This window comes from Poromitra crassiceps (genome assembly GCF_964638095.1).
Source record: "Poromitra crassiceps genome assembly, chromosome: 11".
In the NCBI taxonomy this organism is placed as follows: Eukaryota; Metazoa; Chordata; class Actinopteri; order Beryciformes; family Melamphaidae; genus Poromitra; species Poromitra crassiceps.
In genome coordinates this window covers 4,429,952-4,441,423 of record NC_139643.1, presented here as the reverse complement: position 1 = coordinate 4,441,423, position 11,472 = coordinate 4,429,952, and the positions used below count along the sequence as shown (strand labels likewise).

Below are 11,472 nucleotides of genomic sequence, written 5' to 3'. Positions count from 1 at the left end.
CAATGGGAAAAAGGGTGGGGGTGGGGTGGTTGAAGATGAACGACCAATGGTTGGCGGTTTTGCATGGCAGGAGGCAGGGCTTCAGAGCTGTGAATTTGAACATTAAAACCCTGTAAGAAAACACTGAGACCATCCAGGGTGGGTCACCGTTCACTTTAAAGTCCCTGGAAAACAATTTCAGAGATTTGTTTCTAAACACATTACACACGTTAGAAATTAGTTGCTAAAAACATGTGAATAGTACTGAATTGTGAAGTTCGACTGTTTTTCAGTTTTTCACCATTTCTGTGATCAGGATTTTTTGGGCGGGCCCAGAGAGGACATCATGGAGAGATTTAGCATGCCCCCCCTTCCCTAACACTATAAAGGCTGAAGTGCCTCTACCCTGGAATAACAATAATACAAAAAAAATAATCAAAATGTATCAAGTTGTGCAGCACTGGAGGCGGGAGGAGTAGACACACCCACACAGTTCCAGAGCAGAGAATACTGCTTAGATTTTCATGATTTTGTAACCTAACTCTATATATTTGGTGACATTTTTAATCACCAAAACATTTATTTTTGGTTTCCAGGGACTTTAAACTGTTCTCTTTCTTTTTTGATGATGTTTTGTTCTCGTCTTCTGCAAATGTTTATTTATTTTGGTTTTTAATCCATCACATCAACACCTAGGCTGGATTAACAGGTCCAACATCTATAAAAAAAAAAAAAAAAAAAAAAAGAATAGGGGGAAAAAAACATTTCCAAAACCTGCTGGCCATCGTTTCCCAAAACTGGACCTGTTAATCTCTGTAGGCTACAAACTGGCACCATTAAGATTTCCAGAATCACAAACACCTATAGTCACATAGCTAATGTTAGCAAAATGCTAGCTAACTAATTTATAGAGCTACATCAAGAGGAGTTAGCCTAATGTCAGATCACCAACTTCATCCTTATTTCTGGCCAACTATAATTCATGTCATCTTAAAAATCTGACTCCGCAACCAACCAATCTGTCCTTTCCAAATCCCTTAACGTTACCACAGAAAGAATGAGGAAGTTGCTCATCTGACATTATAATACCGCATTCATGACAACTCGGACCGCCATAAGTTTCAACACGGAACCTCCGCATCGACATATTTTCGTTCAAGCTGCACTTCCCGCTCGAGGGAAAAAAACAAACGCAGGCTATAGCAACCCGTGTTCAGTTAGCATTGTAGCTACCTATTAGCTAACAATGCTAACCGAACATGCTGAATTTCACATCAGCTCTAATCAGAGCGAAACATAGACGTCACAAACACACATTAACATTACATAATTAGGACATCAAATTTTGTGTTCAAATGTTAACAAACATCTTTATAATATTTCTGTGATTACCATTAACGATACAAGTTGCCATTCTGATGTGGCTGTGACGTCAACTCGGGCAAAGCAGAGCTCTGGATGATACCCACATTTCCCATCTGTAATTCCGACCTGTACGACCGTTTCAATTCACTTTTTACAGGTCGGAACCCATTTTTTCCGGCGGTCCGAATTGTCATGAACGCGGTACAACTCCTCTTGATGTAGCTATACGTTAGGTAGCTAGTTAGCATTTTGCTAACATTAGCTAACTTAAGATGTGACTACCTGTATTTATAATTTAATGTGTCGGTGAAGATTGTGATACCAATGTAATTACTTAATAATGTTACCTTTGAACAGACGTGTCCGTGGTAACGTAACTATGTTCTAAGTCGGTCACTCTCCGCTGCTATTGTCCTGAGTCGGTCACGTCTGGTCTGACGTACTGCCCGGTCTTTTTGTGAGGATATTAATTTCAAAGAACACCAGCTAGTGTTGTGGAATTACTTTACACGTCTAACAATCTACATGTCAAATTTAATATGAATACACGGCCATTTAAATGTCCACATAGTTTAGGAAAGTGACTGGTGAGAGAAAGCCATAGAACGCACGTGAGGTAACTTCACTGCATTGTTTACATTAGAATGATGCCTGCTGACCGACTCTGGGTTAGCCTAGCGCGATGCTAAATGACTGGTGATAGGCAGCGTCCTTTTTCAGACTCTGGTAAAGACAAATCTAAAGTGAAGGATTAAAATGATATGCTGCTAGAAAGATAAGAAGTTTATGACTTTTACACCATTAAACTGGTTGTAAACATTACATGGTCATAACAGTAGCTAACCGTAGATGTCTGACTTTGGACAATAGCAGCGAAACTGACCGACTTAGGAAATAGTTCTGCTATTACAGGAAAGGGGAAAATTGAGCGAAGTGTGTTGAGTGTTTTCTGTCAGAAAAATACCAATCAACCTTCCATCTCAGTAACGGATTGTTTTTTTATGCACAATTCATCAGACATTGACAGTTCGGGACACACAGCTGCGTCTCAGAGCTAAGGTCATACAGGAAGTGGCTGGTTTAAAAACAGGAAGTCTGGTCCAGAACCCCTGAAGAAGAAGAAAAACAAAAGAAAACGATCACCTTCGTCACATTAACATCACATCCTGATCCCTGGGTTAAAAAACTCGTCTCTTGACTCCGCCTCCTCCTGTAGGTGCAGCGTGGGGGGGCGCCAGAGCGACAGCCTCTATGGAAACATCAGAGTCATCGTCTACAAGTCTGTCTTTCAGTCTGTCGCCAAATTCATTAACAAACCCCGCACCCCATCTCTTCCTCCAATCCACACAGAGCGACTCCACACGAGCCAATGAGCAGCAAGCAACATGCTTGACATTTAAATTGATAGGTTTGTTAGATTAGAATGTAATCCATTAACCATTTTAGATTTAAAGCATAAAATATTTCCGTTGAACTATGAATCTTTTGCGCACACAAAACATTTTTATTTTCCTGAAAACGTTTCGCGGACCCCCTGGCAAAGTGCCACGGACCCCTGGGGGTCCCCAGACCCCCATTTGAGACCATGTGGAAACTTGAAGCCTCCAGTGCACATACACTGAGAATGGACTTTACAGTGGATATGAAACTTTAGGAGCTCAGGAAAGAAATCAGACACCAAAGTCAAACTACTAAACTTATTTCTGAACATGGAAAACGTAATACAATTATTGTAGAAGAAAACAGTAAAATGCATGGGACTTGTCTTATTTTTTTTATTAATATCCTTTTTTTATGAAAATAGGTCAGTAGAAAGAAATGTCCATTAAAAGTTCAGCAACTCTTTTCAGTCCTTCTCTGCACGCGTCCTTTAGTCCAAACGTCCATTGAGAGCATAAAATCATCCAATGAGAACGTCCCAGATCTCACATGTGGCCAATGGGAAAAAGGGTGGGGGTGGGGTGGTTGAAGATGAACGACCAATGGTTGGCGGTTTTGCATGGCAGGAGGCAGGGCTTCAGAGCTGTGAATTTGAACATTAAAACCCTGTAAGAAAACACTGAGACCATCCAGGGTGGGTCACCGTTGACTTTAAAGTCCCTGGAAAACAATTTCAGAGATTTGTTTCTAAACACATTACACACGTTAGAAATTAGTTGCTAAAAACATGTGAAAAGTACTGAATTGTGGAGTTCGACTGTTTTTCACCATTTCTGTGATCAGGATTTTTTGGGCGGGCCCAGAGAGGACATCATGGAGAGATTTAGCATGCCCCCCCCAACACTATAAAGGCTGAAGTGCCTCTACCCTGGAATAACAATAATACAAAACAAATCTAAATGTATCAAGTTGTGCAGCACTGGAGGCGGGAGGAGTACATCAGCACACACCCAGTTTCAGAGCAGAGAATACTGCTTAGATTTTCATGATTTTGTAACCTAATTCTATATATTTGGTGACATTTTTAATCACCAAAACATTTATTTTTGGTTTCCAGGGACTTTAAACTGTTTCCTTTCTTTTTTGATGATGTTTTGTTCTTGTCTTCTGCAAATGTTTATTTATTTAGGTTTTTAATCCATCACATCAACACCTAGGCTGGATTAACAGGTCCAACATCTATAAAAAAAAAAAAAAAAAAAGGGGGGGGGGGGGAAACATTTCCAAAACCTGCTGGCCATCGTTTCCCAAAACTGGACCTGTTAATCTCTGTAGGCTACAAACTGGCACCATTAAGATTTCCAGAATCACAAACACCTATAGTCACATAGCTAATGTTAGCAAAATGCTAGCTAACTAATTTATAGAGCTACATCAAGAGGAGTTAGCCTAATGTCAGATCACCAACTTCATCCGTATTTCTGGCCAACTATAATTCATGTCATCTTAAAAATATGACTCCGCAACCAACCAATCTGTCCTTTCCAAATCCCTTAACGTTACTACAGAAATAATGAGGAAGTTGGTCATCTGACATTAGGCTAATACCGCATTCATGACAACTCGGACCGCCGTAAGTTTCAACACGGAACCTCCGCATCGACATATTTCCGTTCACGCTGCACTGCCCGCTCGAGGGAAAAAAACAAACACAGGCTATAGGTTGCTATAGCAACCCGTGTTCAGTTAGCATTGTAGCTATTTACTAGCTAACAATGCTAACCGAACATGCTGAATTTCACATCAGCTCTAATCAGAGCGAAACATAGATGACACAAACACACATTAACATTACATAATTAGGACATCACATTTTGTGTTCAAATGTTAACAAACATCTTTATAATATTTCTGTGATTACCATTAACGATACAAGTTGCCATTCTGATGTGGCTATGACGTCAACTCGGGCAAAGCAGAGCTCTGGATGATACCCGAATTTCCCATCTGTAATTCCGACCTGTACGACCGTTCAATTCACTTTTTACAGGTCGGAACCCATTTTTTCCGGCGGTCCGAGTTGTCATGAACGCGGTATAACTCCTCTTGATGTAGCTATACGTTAGGTAGCTATTTAGCATTTTGCTAACATTAGCTAACTTAAGATGTGACTACCTGTACTTATAATTGAATGTGTCGGTGAAGATTGTGTTACCAATGTAATGACTTAATGATGTTACCTTTGAACAGACGTGTCCGTGGTAACGTAACTATGTTCTAAGTCGGTCACTCTCCGCTGCTATTGTCCTGAGTCGGTCACGTCTGGTCTGACGTACTGCCCGGTCTTTTTGTGAGGATATTAATTTCAAAGAACACCAGCTAGTGTTGTGGAATTACTTTACACGTCTAACAATCTACATGTCAAATTTAATATGAATACACGGCCATTTAAATGTCCACATAGTTTAGGAAAGTGACTGGTGAGAGAAAGCCATAGAACGCACGTGAGGTAACTTAACTGCATTGTTTACATTAGAATGATGCCTGCTGACCGACTCTGGGTTAGCCTAGCGTGATGCTAAATGACTGGTGATAGCGTCCTTTTTCAGACTCTGGTAAAGACAAATCTAAACTGAAGGATTAAAACGATATGCTGCTAGAAAGATAAGAAGTTATATATGACTTTTACACCATTAAACTGGTTGTAAACAGTACATGGTCATAACAGTAGCTAACCGTAGATGTCTGACTTTGGACAATAGCAGCAAAACTGACCGACTTAGGAAATAGTTCTGCTATAACAGGAAAGGGGAAAATTGAGCGAAGTGTGTTGAGTGTTTTCTGTCAGAAAAATACCAATCAACCTTCCATCTCAGTAACGGATTGTTTTTTTATGCACAATTCATCAGACATTGACAGTTCGGGACACACAGCTGCGTCTCAGAGCTAAGGTCATACAGGAAGTGGCTGGTTTAAAAACAGGAAGTCTGGTCCAGAACCCCTGAAGAAGAAGAAAAACAATAAACATCACATCCTGATCCCTGGGTTAAAAAACTCGTCTCTTGACTCCGCCTCCTCCTGTAGGTGCAGCGTGGGGGGGCGCCAGAGCGACAGCCTCTATGGAAACATCAGAGTCATCGTCTACAAGTCTGTCTTTCAGTCTGTCGCCAAATTCATTAACAAACCCCGCACCCCATCTCTTCCTCCAATCCACACAGAGCGACTCCACACGAGCCAATGAGCATCGAGAAGAGGAAGGACAGGGAGCATTTCCACGGCTCCGGCCAATGGCGTGTCAGAGTCCGTTTCGAGAGCACCACCCCTCCCTCGGCATCTCAGAGGTGTCTCTCTTTGGGAGGGGGAGGGGCTTCCGGCTCCAGCGGTCGGGGGAAGCAGTAGATTGGCCGATGGTCCTGTAAGTCATGCTGGTCTCTATGGCAGCTGCTGGCGTGTGATTGGTCGGCGGGCCGGTCAGTCGCTGTCGGAGCCGACGGCTGACGAGCCTTTCCTCTTCCTCTTTGGAGCTTTGGGCTTGGAATCCTCCTCCTCCTGACACACACACACACACACACACACACACACACACACACATTCATCATCATTTAACATGACAATGTCTACACAGTGTCATCTAATTCTGGAACTGAAATAAAGAATAAAAATATAAACATCAGTAGCCAACAGTTACCAGGGGTGTGCGCAGACATTTTGGGGGCTCAAGTGGGAAAAAGGGCACCGCCTCATAATTATTTCTAACAAATAAAGTGACATACAGTCAGGCCTGGTTTAATACAGTGTGGTGCCCCTGGGTGACCACACTTTAAGTGCCTGCCTCCTTCCAATTTACATGTAAAAAAAATACTATGGCAATAAAGACCACAGATTCACATTGCTAAAGTACAGGCTCAACACACATACTACAGAAACATGTAAGACACATTACTAAGTAAAATAAATTCATTTTATACAGTGAGGTCAAGTTTTGAAAAATGGTCTCACTACAATGAAATGGCTACTATGTGACTAGCATCATCACACATGAATACAATTGGGCTCATTGAATCCACAGGAGTCTCAGCTTTCCAGTCGTACCCAAATTATAATAATATAATGCAGAACCTTTCAAATAGAAGCGAAAATAACACATTTATAGTAGGGGTCGACCGATTATTGGCATTTTCGATTATCGGCATCGATACTCAGCATTTTGCCGATGATCTGTATCGGCATTTTCATTGGCTGTTTGCCGATATAATAATTTAATTTAAAAAATGCGCTAATTTGGGGCTGCTGCAGCTGGAAGAAGCCTCTGTCTCCTACAGTAGTTCCCTCTGTGTGATCTGGAGCAATGTCCCACCCACAGAGCTATCTGATTGGTTACACATTGAGCAATAGCCTATCAGAGGGCTCAGAGATGAAATCTTGACACCTCAGTGCTCTCTCTTCAGCCTGCACAGAGCGAGGCTCTGCTGCCTGTAAGCGAGTGCAGCGGACTCGACTGGTTGGCTGTTGTGAGTGTGACAGTCACACTGTGTTAAGGTAAAGCAGCAGATATTGCCATGCCGAAGTTGTAATAAAGTTAATATACATCATGATTACCTACGCTGACATTGCAAAAACACCACGATCTTATGAGAGATTCATATGAAGCGCTGCCTGGCAGCCTCGCACAGTGCAAAGTGTGGACTGTGGAGATAGGTCTGTCTATGCGAGAGAGATGAAGCAGTTTCATTGAAAATGTGCGCATGCACTTTGTTGCAGTGATAACGATAACAAGATAACAGAGATTATTTATGTACTGATAGCATAATATATCTTTGAGTAATGTTGGTGCCTGCAGTGCTGTGCAACTCAAACTTATCACCACCGCTGTTGAAAAGGGCAGTAGCCTAGTAACGTCACAAAGCAGTGTATGGGGCACTAGTTTTTAATTCCATAGTAGCGTGCGTGTCCACGGTGTAGCGTCGCTCTTTTTGAATAAAATGGCCATGGTTGTCAGTAGCGAAGGTGTTTTATTGATCCAGTAGCAAGCTGACTTTTTTTCTGTTCTCTCCCTCTGTTTGGAACAAGGAACCGAATAAACTAGGACGAGACATTTCCTCAGCGGACTCTGTTTGTTTGGAATGAAACAAGGAACCGAATAAACGAGGATGAGACATTATTACGTCAGCGGATGCACGGATGAACGTGTTTGTTTTGTATTCTCCTTTGAGAGCCTGGGGGTGAGGTTAGTGTCAGGTGTAAGCGGGTTAAAAGTATAAGACAGCTTTATCTATACTATAATGACGATAGCGTCTGTCTGTCTCTCTCTCTCTCTGTCTGTCCTTCGCGTGTCTCCAGAACCATTGGTCGGATCGACTCGAAACTCGGGGGGTGCTCTGATGGCGACCCGACGGAGTGCAGTGCCCTGTTTTCGGACGCGAAACACGTTCGATATTTGAATATTTGTCTTCAGTTCTGCTCCTTCGAGCCCTAAGCCCCAGCTTTAAGTAGCGTCGTTGACACTAACAGGGGAAAGTCAACACAGGAACAACCCTGTTAACGACCCTGTGTTTGGAGGGGGCAGCATCCCTTCCTCAGGTTCCAATTAACACATTCACTGCCAACAACGTGTAAACACGTTTTCAGAATCCAGCTGTTGACTGCCAACAACGTGTAAACACGTTTTTGGCATCGATTTTTTTTTTTTAACGGGGGGTTGTGCATCTAACCCTTTTACATATCTTATATAAGTATTGGACGTGTACAACGTGTACAACCCATTCCACCGACCCACTAAGTGGCGACAAGGAAGTAGGAAGGCAAGCAAAAAGCACTGTGATCCATTTCCATTCTCATGAAAATGGATTGGCGGAGGCGCTTTCGTTTTCGCGTTGATTGCTGGCGGTGCGGGATTGCAAACTTGCATCGTGGATTGCGGATGGAGCACACTTTGAGGCACGCAGCGTAAATATGACCAGAGTCGCAGGGGCTTCATCGGAGCTCTCGGCCAGGGCTCCGGGAGGCGGGCGAGTCCAGCCGGGCTTCCTCGGGGAGCGGCCACGCAGACAGGCACAGCCAGGCACAGCCGCACAGCGGCAGCGGGGCAGTGAGACTGGTGACACGCTTGTGGTGCAGCAGGCTATTTTGCAAATTGGAAACAGCCATAAAAGGCTTTTAGAATGGGATTTTCAACCCATTCTTTTTTGTTTCTTTTTCGCTCTAATTTAGAGTAATTTAATTTCTATTCAGAAATTTATTTGAGAGGTCGAGAGTATGAGAAAGTGCATTTGCACAGGTAGGAAAGTGCTTGTGACAGGGCGCTGCAGCCAAGAAGAACGCCCACGGAGGGAGGAGTTGAGCAGAGGGGAGTTTCCTGCTGTTATGGAGGAAATTACTGTTCAAAACTATTGTTTAGGTCTTACTGATGCCAAAAATGAATGGTTAAAGTGATCGAATTTCACAAAAAGCCGTTTATCTCTGAATATTTTTTCTGACGCTAAAACCATGCTGTATTCAATTGCTAATGCTTACATAACTACTAACTCTACAAACTAACTCTTTTAGACAGAGAAAGTACACATTCTATTAGTACTTTTGAGATATTGTATGTTCACAAACTCCAAGCAGAAAATAATCCTCGGCTCTTGTAAAATGAGCCAGAATCCTCAAAAAACGGCTTGGCAGAAGCTACCTACAGCAAAAAAAAACGGCTGGCAGTCAATGTGTTAAGAGCAGAGAATGAAGAAATCTCCTCCTATGTATGTGCCTGTCCAAATATGCATTTACAAGTCTGTCATGAATAAATCATTTACAAATCTGTCATGAATCAAATCAAGGGGAAATAATCAGTAGAGCTCAGTGACCTTAGTTAAGTGAGATTTCTAAGAGATTTTTTAACTCTAAATCCTGTGGGAAACACACTGAACCTGTGGAGTGGAGAATTGCTTTCTGAAATAGACATCTCTGATGTAGTCTACATTGAAAAATGTAATTAAAAGTTTGTCTCGCATTAAGTTAAAACACTGATTCCCGCAGCACTACGTCATGCCCCCCCCCCCCCCCCCCCCCCCCCCACACACACACACACCAACAAGCCTCTTGTCTAGAAGGGTAAATCCGGGGAATGGACCAGAGTTGATGTCTGAAAGTAGCTCTTGAGACACGAGCCCTCTGCCCTGCCTCAGTGCCTCTGATGTGCAGTACCTACCGAGGCGCTGCTGGAGGCGCTCTCCTCCTCGTTGTTGGTGGGCGGCGCTTGTCCTTTGCGGGAGCGCGGCGAGGAGGCGGGAGCTTTACGGCGAGACTTAGGAGGCTTGGCCTGAGACTCCTCGTACTCCTCCGCCAAGGAGAACAGGTCACTGAACCTGTGACGGCACAAACACATGGGTCAGACAGACAGACAGACAGACAGACAGACAGGCAGGCAGGCAGGCAGGCAGGCAGGCAGGCAGACAGACCGACAGACAGACAGGCAGGCACAGACAGATAGACAGACAGACAGACAGGCAGACAGACAGACAGACAGGCAGACAGACAGACAGACAGACAGACAGGCAGACAGACAGACAGACAGACAGACAGACAGACAGGCAGACAGACAGGTCTATAAAATGTCAGAAAATTGTGAAAAATGTGGATCAGTGTTTCCCGAAGCCCAAGATGACGTCCTCAAATGTCTTGTTTTGTCCACAACCCAAAACTATTCAGTTTATATATCAGGAGGAATAAACCAGAAGATATTCACACTTAAAAAGCAGGAATCAGAGAATTTTTACTGATCTTACTTAAACCGATTATCAAAATAGTTGGCGATTTATGTGAGTGTTTGTGTGTGTGTATGTGTGCGTGTGAGTGTGTGTGAGTGTGTGTGTGTGCGTGCGAGTGTGTGTGTGTGACTGAATGTGTGTGTGTGTGTGTGTATGCGTGTGTGTGTGTGTGTGAGAGTGTATGCGTGTGAGTGTGTGTGTGTGTGTGTGTGAGTGTGTGTGTGCGTGTGTGTGTGCGTGTGTGTGAGTGTGTGTGTGTGTGTGTGTGTGAGTGTGTGTGTGTGTGTGTGTGTGAGAGTGTGTGTGTGAGTGAGTGAGTGTGTGTGTGTGTGTGTGTGTGTGTGTGTGTATGCGTGTGAGTGTGTGTGTGTGTGTGTGTGTGTGAGTGTGTGTGTGTGTGTGTGTGTGTGTGTGTGTGTACCTCATCTTGTGGGCTTCATCACAGCTGGCTTGGACGTGCTGCAGAGCTTGTAGGATGGGGGTCTGGGTGAAGACTGGACAGAGACAAATCAATCAGTCACAAAATGAGTCAAAGTTCTGGGAAAGAACAAACAGCTGGTAGATGTAGGTGACCTCAAATGAGAAGCTGTCACAGTGTTAGCCTGATATGAGATGCAACTGACCTTTTTCACAGCAGCCATTTTCTGTCTAAAAGGCAGGGTAAACAGGTGGAACGAAAAATTAACGAGGGTTTCCTGATTCCAATGCATTTAGGTGTTCCAGTGCTGGAGCCCTCATTAATGTTTTGGTTGCACCTGTGCTTACTCTGCCCTTTAGACACAAAATGGCTGCTGTGAAAAACTTGTGCTGTGGCACAAGTTGGCCCCGAAGCCTTTCTGGAAGAAGACTTTTCTGTAAGAAAGCCACGCCCCCAACTTATTTGATTGGTCGCAAAAACTGCTTCTTCCTGAAAATGTGCGGCAAGTAAAACAATGTGGTTTAGATTAGGGTTAGGGTGTGAAGAAAGTGCAGCTCAGGGTGTGCTCGGTCCTGTGGCTTC

General features: G+C 43.5%; 1 protein-coding gene across 1 annotated transcript in view; it reads right to left on the bottom strand.

The window, feature by feature from the left end:
* Positions 1-5,539: 5,539 nt before the first annotated feature.
* LOC310785307 (integrator complex subunit 3-like) overlaps positions 5,540-11,472 on the bottom strand; it is an 84,296-nt gene continuing 78,363 nt past the window's right edge. The window contains 3 exon segments of the mRNA XM_083646329.1: positions 5,540-6,273; positions 9,914-10,070; positions 10,894-10,966. Coding sequence (XP_083502455.1) covers positions 6,196-6,273; positions 9,914-10,070; positions 10,894-10,966 — 308 coding nt within the window. The 3' untranslated portion in view covers positions 5,540-6,195.